This window comes from Chelon labrosus (assembly GCF_963514085.1).
Source record: "Chelon labrosus genome assembly, chromosome: 23".
In the NCBI taxonomy this organism is placed as follows: domain Eukaryota; kingdom Metazoa; phylum Chordata; class Actinopteri; order Mugiliformes; family Mugilidae; genus Chelon; species Chelon labrosus.
This window is the reverse complement of record NC_140356.1, coordinates 10,352,679-10,372,971: the sequence shown is the minus strand read 5'-3', so window position 1 is coordinate 10,372,971 and position 20,293 is coordinate 10,352,679. Positions and strand designations below refer to the sequence as shown.

Sequence of the window (20,293 nt, the reverse complement as noted above, 5' to 3'; positions counted from 1 at the left end):
ATTTGTGTTTCATTTAGAGAGATATTTTATAACCCTTGTGTTGTTGTGACTCTAGGTTTTATTGAAATTTATTTTTAAAAATATGTTAAAAGGGATATATTTCTGTGATGACCATAAAATTTAACTGAAGGTCCATGTAAACTTGACTGGTACCTCCATTTTGTGGAAGCAACTGTATGTCTCCGTGTGATCAAAATGAACCGGCTTTGCGCAGCTTTTTCTGGCACAAGTATAGGAAATGAAGAAGGAAGTCAACTTGCAATTCTACAGAAATTTATACAAGGAATTTAGCAGCACCATGTCATATATCAGACGGCTACAAAAAACAATTTACTGGGTTGCAAAATTACAAAAAGTGTGATCATGCTGGAGAACTATTTACACAAGAAAAAGGTTGAGTAATTAACCCCACTGTTAACAGTTTTCCACAATGAAGTCAGTACTCTTAAATAAAGAAAACGCTTTGAAAATTTGACAGAAAGAACATAACAAAAACTTTTTAGGAATATCTTATAATCATCTTCCCAAAGAGAACTTGAGGGTAGAAATGGGCAGTTCCAAAATAACACTGTTCATTCCCACATATAATGCATCCTCTCTCCTTGCGGAGCCGTTCTTCATGTTGCCTAGCAGTCCTGAATTCAAGCCGTTAATCCTGCCAAGCACACGCTCACGTTAATGGAGCAGATCAGTCCAATGAGTCAGTAAGATGAGCTGTTATTGACTGCGGTCTTTGAAAGTTTATGGCCCGTCAGGGACGCGGAAGGAGTGGTTGAGTCACAGACGGAGGGCTCTGGCTGCCGAACCACCTCGTCCAGCTCGCTGATGAAGTGTTTGAGGTCCTCCAGGCAACGCTCGCGGATGTCCCCGAGGTTCTCCCTGAGGGGAACCTGCAGCTGTTTCTCCAAGTTGGGGTCTTTAGCCACGAGCATCTTCACCACCATCCCAAACGTCTCGCAGTCCTGACGGTACACCTGGAACAGGACAAGAATATGATTTTTATTTTTAAAAAAAAAAGGTAGAGGCTTGAGTATTAAATTTACAAAAACAGCAAAATGCAAACCTTTCAAAGACACTCAAATTTAACCTATTTGTATGTAGATTTAGGTTTGAGGTGTTTAGAGCTTTGAGAGAGAAGCTCTTAACTGAGGAGATGATGAGCTGTTTCCTTCCTGCTCTACCTGTCACCTAAGTGTAAATACCCCAGCACCATTGCGCCTGCGCTGATCACCGTGGTGTCAACACACATCATGCAGTGTCAAAAGATAAACACTTCTCCTCTCAAGTTTAACAGGGACACTTTATACAGGACAGGAGAGTCTAAGAAGCAATAAACCTACTTTTCAGTGGTAGCTCAGAGGCTTGTAACAAGTGTGAGGAGGACAATGAGGAAGAGGCGCTGGAATCTTGTTTGGGAGCTGCCATTTCACACAGAGCCTCAAATGTCTCGAAACAATGGAGAAAGCCCGTCGCTTTCACGCTTTCGTTTGGTTTGCAGAACACCAAAATAGAGACTTGCTTCCAACTCCAATGAGCTGACAATCGACTTGCAGAGGAGGAAGATATCCGTCAGCTCATCTGATAATACTGATGTGCTTCAGAGGTTTGAGCTCTATCATCAGGAACATCAGGACATTTGAGGCTTAAAAATACGCAAGCCCTAAATAAACAGTTACGCACTTCAGAGATACTCGCTCTTTCTCTGAAGGTGCACTCTTCTCTATTTTCTCTGTTCCCTTTCCCTTCAACTGTTTTATGACACACGATTTCTCTAGTCTGTCTTTTTATGTCTGCCCTTAGTCAACCCTTGAATCAACTCGCTGATACGGCGTCCTACTACATCAAGTCAACGTACCGCAGGCTGAGGACACTCCCAGTGACAGGGGTTATGAGTGGATGTGTGTGTTTCTACGCGCGCCTGTGTGCCAGGGAGTGTAAAATTAGGCCACGCAAAGGCGAGTTTCAGTCATTCACCGGATACTAACGGTGGCTTCTGTGCTGCGGGGCGCGCCAACTCACTGTATTATTTATAGATTTGTCACTATGTCCTAAGAACAGTAAGCATGCTTGGCGTAGAGGAGACAGCACAAATAAAGATGAGCTGTCAAACACACTGAATGTACTTGAAGCAATAGGTGGACACTTTCCAGAATTTGCAAAGATTTTCGTTGTTGGTAAAGAGTTTACACTGCTTCTATAAATCTTGAGCTGACCAGATATTATGGCGTACCAAGTGGCAACCTCTGCAACAACCCGAAGGATGTAACACCAAAACTGCACTTCCCTGAACGACCATTTGTGGCTCCCATTGACCTCCATGATAAAATGTCCAACTTTAGGCCTTTGTGGGGGGGTGAAGGGTCTGCGTAGCGTCTGGGTTGTCTCAGAAGCTACCGCCTCATATTGATGCAAAAGCATAAACCGCGCATTAGGTGAATTCTGGCACCACGAAAATGGTGAAAGCCAGTGCCACCCACACTGAGCCCCTCAGGATCTGATGCGTCACTTCACAAAGGACTCATCAATCTTTGTACAAAGTCAATGAGTGTTATCATTTCCACCTGTTCAGAAGAACAAATGTTAAAATTAACCAAGTTTGGATTTGCACATCTTTATATTAAAACTGGCATCGCCCCACAAGCTAATGTTAGCGTTACATTTTTGCAGATCGCTTGTGCATTGCTTGTTTGTGATTGGATGGCTGGGATAGTTCCTACCAACCCATTTACCCACTACTAAAGTCAACCAGTACAGCTTTTGTTTTATTTGTCCAACCTAAATCACTAGTTTGATCCTAGTTAGTCGTCACAAAGACAACCTTAAATGCAAATCACACAAACCTACTGAGGGATTTATTGGCTGGTGCTACTTTATCCATCCTTCAGAAGCAATACAATTAATAATTTCAGGAGATTCGTGGTGGACGTAAGGATACAAACAGTCTCAGGAAAGAGTGCTGACGAAAAAACAAGCACGTGGTCCTTTGGGCGTTTTCATACATTCCTAATGTACAATACATGATAAAAGCAGATGATGTTACGCAATAGCACTGCTAAAAAAGAAGATCAACGACAGCCACTCTCCGAAGTGGCAACAAAGCTTTTTCATTCTTTATCAGTGTCCTCTAATCTCCTTCAACTGCTGATGAAGTGAATTCATTCACCACATTTTCTGAGGAAGTATGCAATCAGTGCACAGACAACAGCTGCTATTAATAAAGGGAAAGCTGTTCCTAAACAACAATGCGCTAAATATGTACTTCCTGCATTCAATTGCAATTCCTGAAACCCCTCTTGTTATCCAATCAGGAAGGAAAGAACCAGAACTTTGGGAGGGGCAGCTGGAGAATAAGAGCATCTGTCTAAGGGTTCCCCTGTGTTTCTTTTAACCGCGCGTCTTATACGCTGCTAAAAATGTGCATAGAACACTTTTTTTTTTTCATGATGGAAGATTAAAAGGGAGTTGCTGGCTTCGGAAATGAGAGAATGTGAGAGTTGGGGCCTCAGTCCAGTTCTGTCATCTTTGTACCTAAAAAAAAAAACCCTCAGGAGTATGGAACTGTCTGGCTTTCTGTCTCTTGGCCATATATATTTAGATTCCTCAACAAATGAAATAAAACGGCCATTGTATCATGGCGAGGGCTATGAGGAGCAGAACATAATGCCCCTTTTTTGGCTCTCATGCCTTGTCACTCACTATAACCAGTGAGTCTGAACTGCAGCCAAAGTCAACTTTGACAATAAGAATGGATTGAGGTTGAATTTCAGCAGACCAACTTCACTTAGCCACACAAACACTTGCGCCGGTTTAACGCTGCCCAGTCCGACGCATGCCCCACGATGAAAAGTTTCAGTTTGCGATCTGTTTGAGGGGCTTTGAGGGCCTACTGGATTCTGTATGTTGTGTATAGAATAGATGGCTAGACCAGATTGGGCGCGGAAAGCCAAACATCTGGCTGACACTTGTCAAGCGGCTAAACACGAGTGCCTACTGGAGCAGGAACGCTGCTGCGACTCTGCGGAGCACATGTGAAAGCGACTTTGTTGTTTCAGACCGAAAAAGGACAGTTAACTTAGGAGCCGTGTGTTCTGGGCACGGTGGGAAATTAATCCCAGCCACCAGACAAGTGCTTATAAATCTTCCAGTGGTTGGTTGGTTGGTTTGTCTCCCACTTAAGAAGGTAAACAACCATCATGTTAAAGCAAGTCTCTCGGGTTTTGATTAGTGAAAACAGACACAAGGGTTAAAATTGGCTGTAGCACTTTAAAAATAAGCTTCCCTCTTTTCATTTTATTTAACAATCTTATTTGGTTAGAGGTAAAGTCAGGGGAAAAATGTTGATTCAGTTACTTCCATTTCCTGACCTCATGATCATGACTAAACAATCCGGCCTCTCATGAAAGACTGAGTGAGAGCTGCCAAATCACAAACAACCTTCATACACATGATCTGGACATCTCAAAAAGCCTGGGACGTTCCTACTCCTTAATTTTATGGCTTCATTTGAAGGTAAAAGAAGAGAAGACGTTTTACCGATAACTGACAAAAGCTATATAAAGTATTGACAGATTCCCGACAACAACTTTCCGTATTACGAAAAAATATAAAATAAAAGCTCACGCAGCTAAAACGTTATATAGTTTGTCTAATAAAATGAGTGAAAGGAGACACAGATGGAGGAAAAAAAAAGAGACAGGCTATAAAACAGGCCAGAAGCTGCAACGTCAGCAACTGCGTTATAACAGCCTATATGCTCTGTGGCGCGGCTTGATGTGAGAGCGCAGGGTTTGCTCCGGGGCAGAGCTAGCTCAGGTTTAATGATCTTAGTAAACCAGCGGTAGCGCTCACTGGTGCAGGAATGGCCTTCATTAGATAAGTGAGCAGCGCTGCAACCTCGGGTCCTTTTAAGCCCCATTAAGCCCTCGACCTTTCAGTTTATTGCATGAAACAATCCTATGCCACGGCTACGTTTTATACGTTCCTGTACCACGTCTATTACTCCGAGTGTGTGTGTAAAGATGAGTCAAACACAGAGGGTGAGTCGTAATGTTTCAGCCATCTGGGGTATTAAGCTGGTGTTGTTACTATGGAGCAGCTCTTGCAGTCATGGAGTCAGGATGGGAGATAAACAAGAGCCTTAGGTAAAGAACTGATTAATTTGGTAACCAGCTGCCTTCACTGATAATTAACCATCACTGAAAGCCGTCACGTGGCTGGTATTGGTGAAAGTGGTTAGTGAATTGTAGGATGTAGCCATCAGTGTGACTGCAGGAAAGAAAAGGTAATATCCTGCTTAGTTAGCAACTTAATAGCTGGCTGCTTCAGTAATGCCTATCCAGGAAAATGACCCACGTGTGAGTCAGACAAGAGTATTTGTCAAATGTAGAGCATGTTCCAAAGCCGACATGTATAGAAAAGTCTGATGAGTTACCTACTTTTACTGAGAGGCTCGTATATGCAGGGATTTTCCAAAGGTACAATCGAGATGCTTTAAAACAAGTTTGCATTTGTCTTGAAATTGAGTATGTTTTCAAAACAGTGACGTATCATATTTTATACATTGGCTCAAGTACAAGAATACTGTGAAGAATAAGTTTCAATAGCTGACTCATTTTCAACAAGCTCCACTTATGAGGGGCAGTTAAATGCGGATACAAGATGTTGAGCGTTGGAAAAGTACCTTCTCTATCTCCTGGGCTTTGGCTGCGATTGCCAGGGCACGTCGCTCTTGAAAGTTGTCTGCAGACTTTTGGCTCTCTTCCACAACGGGGGCTGCCAATGGCTCCTCTTTTTCTCTTTCTGGTGGATTGTTCTCCTCCTAAAAGTTGGAAATAGGGAGCGGTGAGTTGCAAAAAAACTGTTTATAAACCCAAGAATGTAAGGCATGTATTAAATGGTTTACAACAACTGTTCTGTGACAGATATACGAGTGTAATAGTAGCAATTACACAAAACAAAGAACGGGAAAGTGCATACACAGGTCAGTAGCTTACAGTCTTATCAGGGATAAGATAGTCAGGACAATGCTATGGCCTGACCTACTGACTGCTTGCGTTATGAGAAAGATGTGGTTGACGAGGCGTGATAAAGGCTTAGACGTATAGTAGTATCTACAGCTGAAAAGCGAGGGTGTATTCTTGAAAAGGAGCACTGCTGAATTCATAACATGAACAGTACAAATAGGCAGGTTTGGGATATCTACTTAGGCATAAGACCTAGGATTTGGTACAATTAATCCGTCACCTGCAAAATGGTACAACATTTCAGCAGGGTTTTAGACAGTATCTCCAGGGAATAGGAAGCACAGCCAGACAAGCCATAATTAGCCATCTAATGGGAAGACAAGAAACTCTAGCACATATAAGTATTACAGAGAAAGCCAAAACAGAGAGCAAAGGGGAGAAACGAGGCCAGCTTGGATCACCGCTTGATTTCTTTTGCTCATTTCCTGATACTATTCGAGTTTGATGGCCAAGAAGCAGAACTGGCCAACCATGACTAAAGTCCACTCATACATTAAGGGAAGCAGGCCACGGACTAAGTCGTATTTCATCCCAAGAAGGCCGAGGAAAGAAATTGGAGGAGATGGTACATCACGAAGTCGAGTGTGGTCTAAAATAAAAAGCACAACTCATATAGCATCATCCAATTATTCCTTCTTCCAATTCCCTCCCTGGAGCTATGCTTGGGAGAAGTCCCATGTGCATGTTATGAAAGATCGTGTTTGTCAGTCTTCAGCCTCCTTTGCCTTAGTAAAAAAAAAACTAATAATAAATCCCTGTCCAAGTCTTTCTTTTCAAATCGCTGGACACAGCCTAACCAGGAAACAATGTTCCGCTCTCAATATAAAGCTTGGCAGAAATGTTTTCTGCAAGCTGGACTGAATTCAAATGTCATCGGTCCAGGGGTCTGGGTTGTGTCATTTCAATATGATGTTAAACTGGAACAAATTCAAAGATTTTTACACCTTAAGACATTTATATATTTTTATAACAAGAAAAGGGACTGTTTTGTCTAGAAATGTACGTACTACTGTTGATCCCTAAAACTGATCTAACAAATATTTCTTCACTCTACCATTGAAACCCCGCCAAACACATTGGGGTAAGGTTGGCCATTTTTGGGTCATCAAAGCACAACAGCCTTTTTAGACCTTTTTTTTTTTGAGAATTCTTGCAAGAATTAAAATGAAGTATAGGAGATAGTGTCTCCAGGCAACAATGACCGAAAAGGGAATGTAGTACAGCCACAGTCATATGTCTAAATGCTTGGTCATATGCCATTATAGCACGCTGCATTGGTCCAATTAGCACAACACTAAAAGTACTGCCGAGTTTGTTATTTTGGTTTATGACCAAAAACTCAGTAAAAGTTTGACCTGATGATGGGCCTACAGGAAAACTAAGAAACTACAACTTGTATCCAAGACATGGATACTTCAAGATGGCTTCATGGGAAAACGGAGGGTATCAGAATCATTCAGACACATCTTCTGGGAATGTTTGGGAATGTTTGTATTTTATGCCAGACTATCGAGTGGATGTACTTGACATTTTACAAGTAACACCCGACAGGAGAAGTGAATAACACTGACTATCTTGGGACAATACAATGTTCTGCTGGGAAAAGTTTGGAGCTATGCACAAAAAGAGTTTAGGAGCAACTCAAAAAACATGAAAAACACTAAAAGGTTGACCTGTCCTCGAAATTCCCTAGATCCCAAAATGATCTGTGGGATACACTGGAACAAGCCTGATCCACAGAGGCCCCTCCTCTCAACCCATAGGACCAAAAGGCTCGAACTAAACAACATTCTGTTGCCAGACACCACAGGACACCCTCAGAAGGTCCATTCTCTGATGAGTCACAGCTGTTTTGGAGGCACAAGGGAGACCTACATGATGTTAGGAAGGGATCAGCAAAGTCAGTGGGCTTCCTTCTGTACAGAACATAAATGTCTGAGCAACATTTGCAGGCAATCCATTCAATAGTTATTGAGATGAGTAATTGAGAGCCACCAGTACCATTGCTAAAAATATCAGAAAGGCACAAACACTTGTGTTCCCCATTTGCTTCAGCAGATCTCAGCTATTATCTTGGTTGGTAAAATGCAACTGTTAAGAATTTCTTGTGCAGAAATGAAACCCTCTGGTGAACTTTTCAGTTCCAGGACATGCTCTCCACCAACTAGGCCACCCTGGCTCGCAGCCAGAGATGGAGCTGCTCCTTAGGAGCCCTCTTTGGTCTCCTCTGTCTGGGATGGCTCCAGAAAGCCTACGTTAGTGTTTGTTGAATCCACGCAGCAGGCAGTGACCGGGGCCATTAGTGCAAGCTTTACTGGGGGCACAGCACAGGCCTTTCATCTTGGCCAAGGTTATGGGTCTGTGCCCCGAGAACTGAGAACAACAATGCACCACAGGCTAGATCAAACACAGTAGCAGAAGCAGCAGTGTGTATGTGCGTGTGGAGGGGTGGGGCTCTTAGTAAAACTTTCATCACAGCAGTTGATTGGGTGGTGGTGGGTGGTTCTTTAAAATAAAATGCACATTACAAAGAGAGGAACAAACTGTTTATATGTTGCATCTTGTAATTTCTCATGTATGAAGAACGAGCATGACTCTCTTGTCATTTACTTTTACTCAGCTATTTGTGGCACGTTTCATGTGTACAACCAAATGCAGCGCTATAAATGTCTCCATGCAGTTTGTCTGTCAATCTCCTGCCTCGCTCTGGTGGCCGGCTTCTCCAGCATGTCCATTCAGATCATGTACGAACGCTTTATTTCCGATGCGGTCGGACAGCATGTTTTAAGCCCTACTTCAGAGAAACCACAACACGGCCCTAAAACTACTTCGACATTAAAGCACCATTTAAAGATACAGTTTTATTGGCCTTTTTGATCTAAGTAAATTTATGTCTCACTTGTAAAAATCTTACAAGTCATGAAAGTTAGTCTGTCCTGCGTCAGTGACACTCGCTTTCACTTTAAGCACTTTAAGCAATAACTACAAAAGCAGTTTAGTTGAGAAATAAGGGTTTTAAGTTTTTAGACGGGTTACTAAGCAACTTCAAACAAAACACTGATAGTGTACTTTGTTCCATTACAGACGAAATTTCTTTTTCCGTCGTCTATTTTATCACGTTTAAACTTGGATTATACAAAGGAATTCAGTGTTTCTTTGTATGTGTGTCCCCTTTTTCTTGTGCCGCAAAACAGTTTTGACTCATCAGAAAATGGACATGGTCCTTCTGAGGGTGTCCTTGAGGGAAGGGGCCTCTGTGGATCAGGTTTGTTCCAGTGCATCCCACAGATACTTGATCAGTTTAGGATCTAGTGAATTTGGAGGCCAGGTCAAAACCTTGTGCTGTTCTTCATGTTTTTTGAGTTGTTCCTAAACCGTTTTTGCGTGCGTGCCTGTGTCAGGCAGGTCCTGTTGGGAGTGTCATTGCTATGGGGTGGAGGTGCCTGGTCTGGTCTAGGTGGGTGGTACATGTCTAAGTAACATCCATATAAATGCCAGGTCCAAAAGTTTCCCAGCAGAACATTGTATTGTCACAAGATGGTCAATGTTATTTACTTCTCCTGTCAGTGGTTTTAATGTTGTGGCTGCTCGGTGTATTTTGTTTGTAACTTTTTTTGTTTCTTAAAGATTCAATATATTTAACTTGGCACCGACTTAAAAGTAAGGAGTTGTTGAAAAAAGCAAGGGAACGCAGATGGGCCAACGTAAGCCAGAGTCAGTTGTTGAGTGTAATTAAATCCAAATGTAATGGTTGTATTGTGTCAATGACCAATGAGCTCTGGAGGTATACAAGCTTCGTCATTAGCATGGGAATCTTACCCATGTCTACAATCCATCCCATATGACGCGCAGCATGCAACACTGACTCCCGATAGATTTGTCAAAACCACGCCTGTGAGTCCGAAGTTGCACATCAGCTTCTGACAATCACAAGACCACTGACCTGCGCCAACTACCAGGCACTCGCAGCTATTCTTCCAATGGTAAAAGGAAGCGACTGTTCATTGCGAACCGCGTAAACACATCGCAGCGCGTTCCACGGGGACTTCTCCGGGCTCTGCGGTTAAGATCCTGTGATAAAGTCATGACTTGGGCTACTGACCACAGTTCTGGGTGGCCTTAGCCAGACGCACTGCACCTAATCACATCTGATTCTATTTACACTCCTCTGCGTAGTTGGAGATGGATGATATCAGCAAAACAAACTATCACTTGTACAAAAGTCAGGAGATCTCTGCGTCCAATGCCAAAAGATTCTTTTTTTTTTTAATATACACTTTGACGACACTTGAGCCCGTTTCCTTATAACATTACAAATTCTTGTGACTGAAGTCTGCTTATACCACAGGTAAACAAAGCAGAGCTCCGATGGCTTTTATGCTCAATGGGAGGACCACTTTGAAACCCATTAAGATACTTCAATGGGACTAAATACTTATTAGAAGGATAGAATTTAAGAAGTTCCAGATGCACCCTCTTGTACAGTGACAAAGCTATACATTAAGCAGTAACCACTATATCTGGGACCGCACTACAGCGTTAACAACTTCAAACAAAACCTGCACATTTATGAAAAAACCCAAAGGCATCTTGAGTTCTTGTGCCGCAGTAAACAAACACCTATTAATTTACTTTTTGACTCGAGCTCACCTTGTTTGATGCTGCGCTGTGTGGCGAACCTTCTCTTGACAGGCCGGGAATTTTGTCTGTAGCGTTTAGAAAGAGACATACACAAAAAAAAAGTGAGACTGAAGTAAGGGTCAAAATAATACACACACACAAAAAAGACTGGAATATGATAAAGAAGAAGGAGAAAAGCAGTGGGAAGCAGGAATTCCATGAGAAGACGACAACTGGTGTGTCTGGAAAGCAAGTAGCTATGAGTGTGCTCAGGGTTATGGGAAAAGGTGCTGATGTTTGGTTCCAGGATCCAGACAGGCACCTAAGCTCCAACATCAGAAACAATCAAGAAAGTTTATACTCCAAACTCCAGTGCATGAATTCACTGGAGTACACTTTTATTGCGGACACCAACTCCTCCCCAGTCTCGAGCTTCACCTTTGTCTCACCTAACAGTCCTACCACAGGTTGACACTCTCCCAACAAATGTGAATTTTAAGCACCAAGAAATGAAACAAAAACACTCCAAACTGGATCTTTGGCTTCAGGAATATCCATCAGACATCCTACACCCTCTCCATCTACTTCCACACACGACCTGGTGGCATCTTTATGAGGCCTGACAAAGTGGCGGACGGCACGGGGAGGAAGGCTGGCTGCTGGACACATTAGAGACGCTTCGTGCCGCTCTCGGGTTACCCTTGCTGGGAATAGCTTTTAACGATTATAACCCTTTTAAATATCTGAAACAAATCCTCTGCATGTCATCTCTTCTCACTTTCATTCATTTGTATTGAGAAAAACATAATGCGGGACAAGTTACACAGCCCACCGTGTGCAACGTGATGCTGGAGCAGCGCTTAAACTGTCAATTTTCTCAGCAAACATGATTTAAAAGCAGAGAACCACTGCTGGCCTGTATTTTTTGGGAACTTTTCTACCCTCTCTACAACAACTATACTGAACTGTACTTACCAGTCAGCTTGCTCTGAGAATAAGTCTCTTCATACCCTGTAGGAAGACCAAACCGTAAGGTCACTGGCTGTATACATCACAGTAACTAGGGCAATCTTGCAAGCACACTCACTGCCCTAAAACCTCACTAGGAACTGATTTTCTCATCAAAAGGTTAAAATCTCGCATTTCAAAGTTATTTCACTTGTCATTCACAACATTTAAGAACTCAATTCATGAGGGAAATGCAAAATTCAGAGTTGAAATCAAAAGGAGAGAGGGTCGGTGCTAAAGATGGCAGCAGACCTCCATAAAAGCAGTTGTAGAAAGAAGGAATTTAAAGGTTTAGAGATGACAGTTATACAGACAAGATGCATTAAACTAGGACATACTTTAGCACTTGTGTATTCTACAGTCCTGTTAATTTAAGAATTGCTGTCTGCCTTTTGGAAAATGTCAGAATTTGTAAAATCCACCGTTCGAACACAATATTCTTATTGAAATGATTATTTGCAGATCTGACAAACATTATTTTCAGTCAGTGTGATCTGATATGTGCTCATTTGATCTGGAAAGCTTACATGTTTTTTCCCCAGACTTAGGAAATTAAACGTCGTACATTTATGAATCTGTGCAGGAACTGTGGAAAGTGCTAATGTACCTTCACAACCAAGAAGTATCACATAAGGAACCCTGTGAAGCAAAGTCCTCATGACTATGCAACAAAATTAATGATGCAATTTACACCAGACCTGGGTGAAAAAATAAAAAATAACAGCGTCAAATATGACTCAAGTTTACAGTAAGATCTTTTGCTTTCTGTGAAATCTAGCTCCAATCTTGCATCTTGTTTAAAATATCTACTCGTTCTGTCCTTCGTTCAAGCATCCTTCTCAAAACACAACATTCCCCCCACCCCCAGACATCTTTCTAACATGACAAGGATGCAAGACAGGAACCACCTATCAGCTTTTTGTCACCCAGGTCTGAGCTTGTTCACATGGTTCAATGTACAGACCCAAAGTGTCATGTCCACTCTGCTGAGGAAAGTGCGCCCCCCAGTGGTGCTCAGAGACACCTGCATGCCCCTCTGGACCATCCACACCTGCAAAGCCAGTCAGGAATATTATTATGATTACTATTATTATTATTATTATTAATTATCACTGTTAGTAGTCATGGGTTACAGAATGAAAACAATGGGTTCTGTTTCTGAACAACGAATGCACATTTTGGAACTGACATTTTCAAAGTAAGGCGTACACACGCGTGATCTTTTCCAAATGACCTTATTTCAGTGCAGCGGATAATTTGTGTGGAGTGTTGCTTGATGATTCAGTGAGTGGGTGTATTTCCTTTTTTGTGAGTTAGAGGCAACAAATGAGTCACAGCTCTTGGAGGCAATGACTATATTCTGCTTCATTTTGGCAGTGCTGTTATACGTATCTGAGCAGTCATTTTTTCCAGCAGTCGTATCATTAGGGACGGAGCTAATGATTTATACTGTCGCACAAATACGGTGATTTGCTTATTTTGCAAATTTACTCCACAAGCTAGGTTTTGACAGATTTGTGACATTGTGTTATTTACAGTCTGTCAATTTAGGCATTGTATAACTGAATGATATTGAGAAAATGGGGGGAAATGCACTTTGATGGCGATTCTGAAAGCTTTTACTATTCGCCAGTTCTAGTTATAAATGTTAAGAGATGCATCAGGGGGAGGAGAAACTAGAATCTCTACATACTCTTGCCTTGCTGTGTGGAAAAAGGCAGGCTCTTGACCCCTCTGTCTGGTGAGTATCCTCTGCTGCTGACGCTGGAGCCGGAGCGACTGTGCGGGGAGCGCGCCACGTCCCGCCGAACAGGTGAGCGCTCTCGGATGGGAGGAAACGGGGCCGCCTTTCTCCTGTAGTGGTCTCTGTCCTCCCTGGAAATCGAGGGCGGATGCAAGTGTGTCATTTTTTCCAATCAGCCTTCACATTCAAAGTGTCATGTGAGCGGCACATTAGCTCCGCTTCAATTGCCTGACATCTTCTACACCTCTAAAACCAATAACATGCCCTTCCCCATTATTAGACATAACATCAGTACATATTATTTGTATCTACTTACACAGCACAATGCTGCCCTCTAGCATTTTAGGGTCATTTAAAACAAATGGCAGAGGGATCTTATTTAAGATGCATCTTGGTATGCATCACTGAGATGAACACTTTTGCCTTAAGCAGTGATTAAGTGTGTATTCAGTCATACCCTCTGTCCAGGTTTAGGATGGCCTGTACTAGTGTGTCTTCTCCGCTCTCTGGAAGCGATCTGGGCGCCGGATAGATGCCCTGGGTTCGCACATTGTGAGGAGGTGGCACACGAGCACTGAGGGGATAGACAGACACCAATAGGTGGTTACAGATGCATGCTATACAAACACAGTGTATTTTGAAGTTAATATGCAAACCATATCCATGTAAATGTAGCTACTGTGATAAGATAAGAACAAAACCAAGAGCTGTTATACACAGTTGATAGATCATCCAGTGGGACAAAGACGGGGAAGCACTGCGTTTTGTTTTTTTTTTCCTCTTGAATTCTTCCCTGCTCTCCACTCTCTGCATCCCTTGTAACTCTCTAACATCTGGGCCTCTTTTCCCCAACTGCCTGTGCCCTCTGCACCGACCCCTGACCTCCGGCCTCTTCAAACCCACTAATCAACCGTCCAGAAGTGAACCCTGCGCCCTTTCACAAACTAAAATATTGGTTTGAGAAGACAAGTCTTTGTATCCCCGTCTGCTTTCTAAGTGGTGAATCTAGACTCTATAATTTATGTCTGACTTTCTCCTCTGATTTTGTTTTTAAGGGACACGGGGATTTAAAGATTTAAATAAAGTCTGGAATCCCTCAAATTAAGACGTGCAAGTCGTGTCTCTTGATCTCAGCTTTATGTTGTTTTATCCATCTAACTGCAAAGTGAAATGTCGTCTCATGGTCTCTTTTATATATTGTTTATTTAAGGGCAAAGGTGTAATCAACAAACCTCCTCATCATTCTTTATAACAAAGTACACACCGTGCAACTTAAAGTATACAATGTGTTAAATGATTCTCTACTCTTCAAAATAAAATATAGCTGCTTAACAGGGTTTTCTCTGGTATGCAGCTAAAGTCTCGGATCACAATTACAGCATGACAACACATGTCATATAATAATTGTGTTTGTTAAAACAAACTATACGATATAGTTCTTTACACGAAATGAGAGATTTGACCCTAAGCAGAGCTGGGTATTTCATGTAAATACTGTAAACCTGTCAAGTGAAATATGTGGCCTGAATTTCTGCTGCGCAATCGGCAGCTCAAATAAGGACACTGCTCAGCTAACATCACTAAACTAAGAGCTTGGAGAGCAGCGAGGGCTTCAAGAAATGTGCAAAAAGGTGAGACAAGCCAATACGGGTCAGAAACAGACCATGATTTATGATCGCTGCTACGCAAACAAACATTACAAACACACCTTGTCTCGCAGAGACCTCCCCTCTGCCTAGCCGGAGGAATTAAATACAGAGGACGTGTTCATAACATAAGTGCGCAGAAAAAGAGCAGATTGTGTTGAACAGAATGAAAAAAAAAAAAATGGAACACAAGATTTGTTTTCTGGAAAAGGAACTCTTTTAAAATAAACAGAAATGGTTTACCCAAACTCCATAGGCCGCCCTGAGTGTTGGTCCTCCCTAGGTACTCTGTAAGGATACTCCTCCTACAGAATAAAGAAAATGAACACAAGATAAAATGCACAATATTGACTTCTGTTGGTACTTATTCTTCATGCAACCACACAAAATCGCAACCGTTTCTATTCACTTGGATAGAAACTGGTGGATGGGACTGACAGATATGTCACGTTTGTCTCCACATCCTTCCCAACTAGCTCTTTTAGAGACGTCTCATTGCATCTTCTTCGCCTGCTGAGGTTTATTGGCACCTGAATGGAAAACTTGTGCCACCAACAATTTATTTCCAGGCACTTAACCTCGAGTATTTTAATGAATTGCATTTCAGTGAACATTTATTAACGGAACGTCTTGGTTTGTTCTTGCACTTTGGTTTTAAGCCAAATGAAAAAAAAGGACAAGGTCAATAACTTGGTGCAGGCCATTTGTCAGATTTGGTTGTCAAAGGCATCAAAACCGTGAATGTTAAAAAACGTCTGCGTATCCAGCTCATGTCCAATTTGTCGAAATTGAAAAAGGAGCTGCGGCAGTTGCATCCTAGCGGTTGGCTACTACAGAGGATAAATGTCTAAACACAACTGTGACTGTCCCAGAATGGAGGAGTATGGTAATAGACAGAAATGCAGCTGTTCAATATGGTTCAAAAATAAGCATTTGAGTAAACAGCGAAAATGTTTGAGAGGTCAAATCGCAGTAATAAGAGTAGCAATTAGTTTGTAGCTTTGTGAATGTTACAGCATACCACTAGGACTCAAGAAGTTAAAAGATATTTTTCAAAGTCTAACAAGTATTTAATTTACAATAATGTATACTGATGAGAGTTCCAAAACCCACTTTGGCCTATATTCAATACAAAAGCAAATTTGCTGTGGTTGAAAATGACTTTCCATTTCATTATGTTTTTTTTTTTTTCCCCTGACGCAGCCTTCTGAAGTTTCCCTGATATTTTTGTTTGAATTCAGTGCACGCAGTAGATCAAAACTATTTAAGAAATTCTAACCCTCCTTGAAGGCGGCATGGCTCTGCGTTCAGCAGGGAAGTGGACGCCGTCACCGTGGTAGCCCCTCTGATCTTCGGGGTAACCTCTGGGGCCGCCTCCGTTCGGGTAAAAGCGGGGGCCTCCTTCGTATTCGTACCCGCCGCGGTTGTAGTCATCATCCGGCCTGCCAAACGGGCCTCTCCTCTCCACCGCTCCAGCTCCCCGTGGATAGGGAACCTACACAAACATATTGTTTATTACTTTAAAAAAAATATCTTGTTGCTGAAGTGACCTTTAAGACTACTACAGAAGTTGTTTTGTCTGTCAGTGTATTAGTCTCTCTGTACGTTTCTGCTGACTAATATTTGTACGGTTGCAATACAAAAGAAAACCAAAAGCTAACTGGAAGAAATATAGCCTTGTTACTTCAATTTGTCTGTGTATACTACTGATTTTGATGCAACAAGGTCGAAAGTGAAACCAAGAAGAACTGTAGCCATGTTGTAGACACTCACCGGTCTCTCTGTTAAAAAGCGTTCATCGTATACCTCTCGTATACTCCTTTCTCTCCTGTACGTCACTGCAAAGGCAAAAGACACTGTGTGTACTGTACAGGTAATCGTGCAACGGTGATTACACTGAATAAATTATTCAAATAAGACTCTGTGATCACTATCTTTGCTCAAGTTAAGTTCAGCTCACTTATTGGGCACCAATTGTGCACCAGATTCATCAGCAGATAAGATATATTTGTGTATGCTGTCTGATATGAAAGGACATAAAGACTGCTCTTGCATACAATATATCAGCAACTGCATATGCCACTTGACGGGCCACATGATCCTGATGTGTTCATATCCCATGTGTCTAAACTACTCCTTGAATCAGTATGCTGTAAAGAAGAGCTGGTAAGTAACTTACTTTTTGTCTCAGGGACTTCTGAGAAAATAGGATCTTCACAACAACCTGTGAATAGATTTTTAATAGCGGTTACACACACACACACACACACATGCTCAAGCCGCTGCACAAAACGACTATTCTGCAGTGCAACAGAGTATGACATAAGCTACAACAGATACTAAACGTGATCCAGCCACTGAGCCGGCTAATGTTACACTCTGCAGACAACACTGATGTAACAATATACGTGAAAGCGAGTTTACCAGCAACAACTTAATCAATACGGAACCAGCTTGATAGCGCCATCATTACCACGTCTTCTGTGTTGAGGAATTCACCACTAACTACAATTAGTCCACCCAGAACGGACAGCTAGCATGGCTATATAGCTAGCTTCCATATATGCACCTTGAATTTCATCTTGGAGCAAGTTAGCTTGTAGCCACTGCTACAAATAAGTAGCAAATACGCATTTAGTGAGACATACGGTCACTTCTAGGCAAGGGCGCCTCAACTAACCCAAACACATGTATTTTATTTCAACGCAAAATAGCAAAACAATCTCACCTTCCTCTATGGTTTAGTTAGCTTAGCCTTCCCCGGTAGCTCTGTGAGTGAAGGCTGTTATATTTAAGGCAGGAGGGGGGGTGCGTACACGTCATCAAGGTGCGACGCACAGACATGGCGTTTGTTTCTGTTTGCTAAATATCATATTAGCTGCGTGCAAACACGAATACACAACATTCAGCTATTTTTAACAAACCTATGTAGTATTCTTACGGTTAAAGTTTTGTCGGTAAGTAACATGGTGACTGCTGCTTGTAGTTAAGTTAAATATATTACGGCACATTAATGGTGGTCACTTTAAGCTAGCTAAGTAGCTGTTTGTGTAGTTTATCACCATTTGGGTGTCTTGTTTTGCCTCACAGCGTGTCCCATGCCTCCAGTATGAGTGGGGGTTTGGCACCAAGCAAAAGCACTGTGTATGTGTCGAACCTGCCATTCTCTCTGACCAACAGCGACTTACACAAGGTATTTTGTTATTTTGCTATAATTGTGGATAAATGGTTCAGTATTATGAAGATATGTGCTAATGTGTTGTGGACCCTTTGTGTCTTTTCAGCTGTTCACGAAATATGGGAAAGTAGTAAAGTAAGTACAGGCTTTTTCCTTATTTGATATAATATACAATACATCTTAGAAACTCAAACACAAAGTCAGTTAAAATCTCTGAATACTGATCAGTAATAATATAATGGATTTCTTGTTCAGGTATTGATGACAGTTATGTTTTATTTCAGGGTTACAATAGTTAAAGACAAATTCACTCGGCTGAGCAAAGGAGTGGCATTTGTTCTCTTCCTGGACAGAGAATCGGCTCATAACTGTGTAAGAGCAGTGAACAACAAGCAGGTAAGTCTGTGCCATGTTAGTTTTCACGTAATCACTAAGCGATAAGCTGTAGATTCATTCGTGGATGTTCATTCATGTGTTTGTCTCCCCAGCTGTTTGGCAGGACAGTGAAAGCCAGCATCGCCGTTGACAACGGGCGAGCAACTGAGTTTATAAGGAGGAGAAACTACACAGACAAGACCAAATGCTATGAATGTGGGGTAAGTGCATATTAACCTTTTTTTGTCCAATGAAGTTGATTTAATTACAAGTGTACTTATGTCCTTTTGGAATGAACATGCATTCAAACCATTATGTATGTTTTCAAATGAATCTCAGGATTCAGGACACCTGAGCTACGCCTGCCCCAAAAACATGCTAGGAGAGAGGGAACCGCCAAAAAAGAAAGAAAAGAAAAAGAAGAAAAAGGCTCAACAACCTGAGCATGTGTACGTAGTTTACTGAAGACACTGTGAGATTATTGTATCACAGACTCCCTCTTAACATATTTCTACATCTTTTCCTTTTCAGTGAAGAAGAGGAGGAAAGCGAAGAAGAGGGAGAAGACCCGGCGTTAGATAGTCTTAGCCAAGCCATAGCTTTTCAGGTAAGAGTGCAGAGATGTAAATGTAAAATACACATTTACAAAATATACACATACAAAATTATTTGGAAAATCTTGCAACATACATTGAAATGCAACACGCCCACTCAAAAAGAGGAGAAGAAAGATTAATAATGAAAGCTGAGGTTTGGAAACCAAAATCATTTTTACTTTTATTGTATTGTCTTTGAGCATTGATCTAATTCTTGTGTCTTTTTTGTCACTCCAGCAAGCCCATATGGAGGAAGAGAAAAAACAGAAGAGACAAGAGGACAGTGCTGATGCTTCAACTTCTTCAGACTCCAAGAAACCAAGGATCAAAAAGAGCGCATATTTCAGTGATGAGGAGGAGCTCAGTGACTGATCATTTACACAGACTTTCATTTACAATTTATTTCACGAGTATGGAATTAATTTTTTTTTCCAGTAATGTCTCTTATTAAACATCTGTATAATAGTTCTTGGGTTGAATGAGTGTGTGGTTTTTGTTTTATGTCAGTCAATAAAATGCTTTTTTAAGAAAATTTTGTTTCGTTCCAGCTGCAAAATAAGAATTAAAAAAAAATGTGAACAGATGGTTTTGGACTTTGTTTAATTCAATAAAACATGATTTACCTTTTGTTTGTCTGCAACATGTCATACATGAGTGCAAATATGACACTGTTTTTCTCCACTTCATTTGATAGATTACAAAGGCTTAAGCCATGGACGTATTTGAAATCCTAATCTGGATATATATTCAACAGCTATAATGCTGCAGTTGGGGTTTCCCTGTGGTAAAATCCTGTCCTTGGGAGCTAATGGAGGGACCTTGATATGAGAAGGCTTGGGAACCCCTGTCTGTCTCGTCTGTTTGCTTGGAAATGTGGGTTTTCTGATGCCCGCTTGCGTCAGCACGCACATAAAGCGAGGGATTTCCTCGATGTTTTGAGCGCATGGGACATAAACTGCTTAGGCATTTCTGCAGTCTGCGAGCAAAATGCGAGGATGCGGGGATTTGAAAGGATTCGCGGTACACTGATCGGATTTGAGCGGCATCCCCATTGCTGAAGACGCTGAACGTTGGTTACTGTGGGGTTTTGTTGCATTTAAGCG

At 41.7% G+C, this 20,293-nt stretch overlaps 2 protein-coding genes across 5 annotated transcripts; one reads left to right on the top strand and one right to left on the bottom strand.

The window, feature by feature from the left end:
• Positions 1–9: 9 nt before the first annotated feature.
• Positions 10–17,842, bottom strand: pphln1 (periphilin 1). Of its 4 annotated transcripts, none has more exons than XM_084573298.1 (11): positions 17,770–17,842; positions 17,221–17,265; positions 16,815–16,879; positions 16,321–16,536; positions 15,285–15,346; positions 13,853–13,969; positions 13,351–13,526; positions 12,616–12,702; positions 10,674–10,729; positions 5,681–5,818; positions 10–974 (listed from the first exon to the last, which is right to left on the bottom strand). In XM_084573298.1, coding segments are annotated over exons 2-11 (1,191 nt in total). In that variant the 5' UTR covers positions 17,222–17,265; positions 17,770–17,842; the 3' UTR covers positions 10–701. The 4 variants fall into 4 exon arrangements, with proteins under 4 accessions (XP_084429424.1, XP_084429426.1, XP_084429425.1 ...); XM_084573297.1 differs by having other exon boundaries at positions 12–974; positions 13,345–13,526; XM_084573300.1 differs by lacking the exon at positions 12,616–12,702.
• A 22-nt stretch (positions 17,843–17,864) lies between these two features.
• zcrb1 (zinc finger CCHC-type and RNA binding motif 1) lies at positions 17,865–19,853 on the top strand. The gene is made up of 8 exons (XM_084573302.1): positions 17,865–17,998; positions 18,132–18,234; positions 18,326–18,354; positions 18,504–18,615; positions 18,708–18,815; positions 18,934–19,043; positions 19,126–19,201; positions 19,428–19,853. Exons 2-8 carry the CDS (start codon positions 18,151–18,153, stop codon positions 19,560–19,562), a joined length of 654 nt encoding a protein of 217 aa, XP_084429428.1. The 5' UTR covers positions 17,865–17,998; positions 18,132–18,150; the 3' UTR covers positions 19,563–19,853.
• The last annotated feature ends 440 nt before the right edge of the window (positions 19,854–20,293 follow it).

Bases quoted from the DNA above. Each gene is read 5' to 3' on its own strand.
- pphln1 (XM_084573297.1), bottom strand. The intron at 16,537-16,814 runs GTGAGTGTCTAC...ATGTTTGTGTAG, and splicing joins GCTTTTTAACAGAGAGACCG to GTTCCCTATCCACGGGGAGC. The intron at 15,347-16,320 runs GTTAGAATTTCT...TTTATTCTGTAG, and splicing joins CCATGCCGCCTTCAAGGAGG to GAGGAGTATCCTTACAGAGT.
- zcrb1 (XM_084573302.1), top strand. From the start codon at position 18,151: ATGAGTGGGGGTTTGGCACCAAGCAAAAGCACTGTGTATGTGTCGAAC. The intron at 18,235-18,325 runs GTATTTTGTTAT...GTGTCTTTTCAG, and splicing joins CCAACAGCGACTTACACAAG to CTGTTCACGAAATATGGGAA. The intron at 19,202-19,427 runs GTAAGAGTGCAG...TTGTCACTCCAG, and splicing joins GCCAAGCCATAGCTTTTCAG to CAAGCCCATATGGAGGAAGA.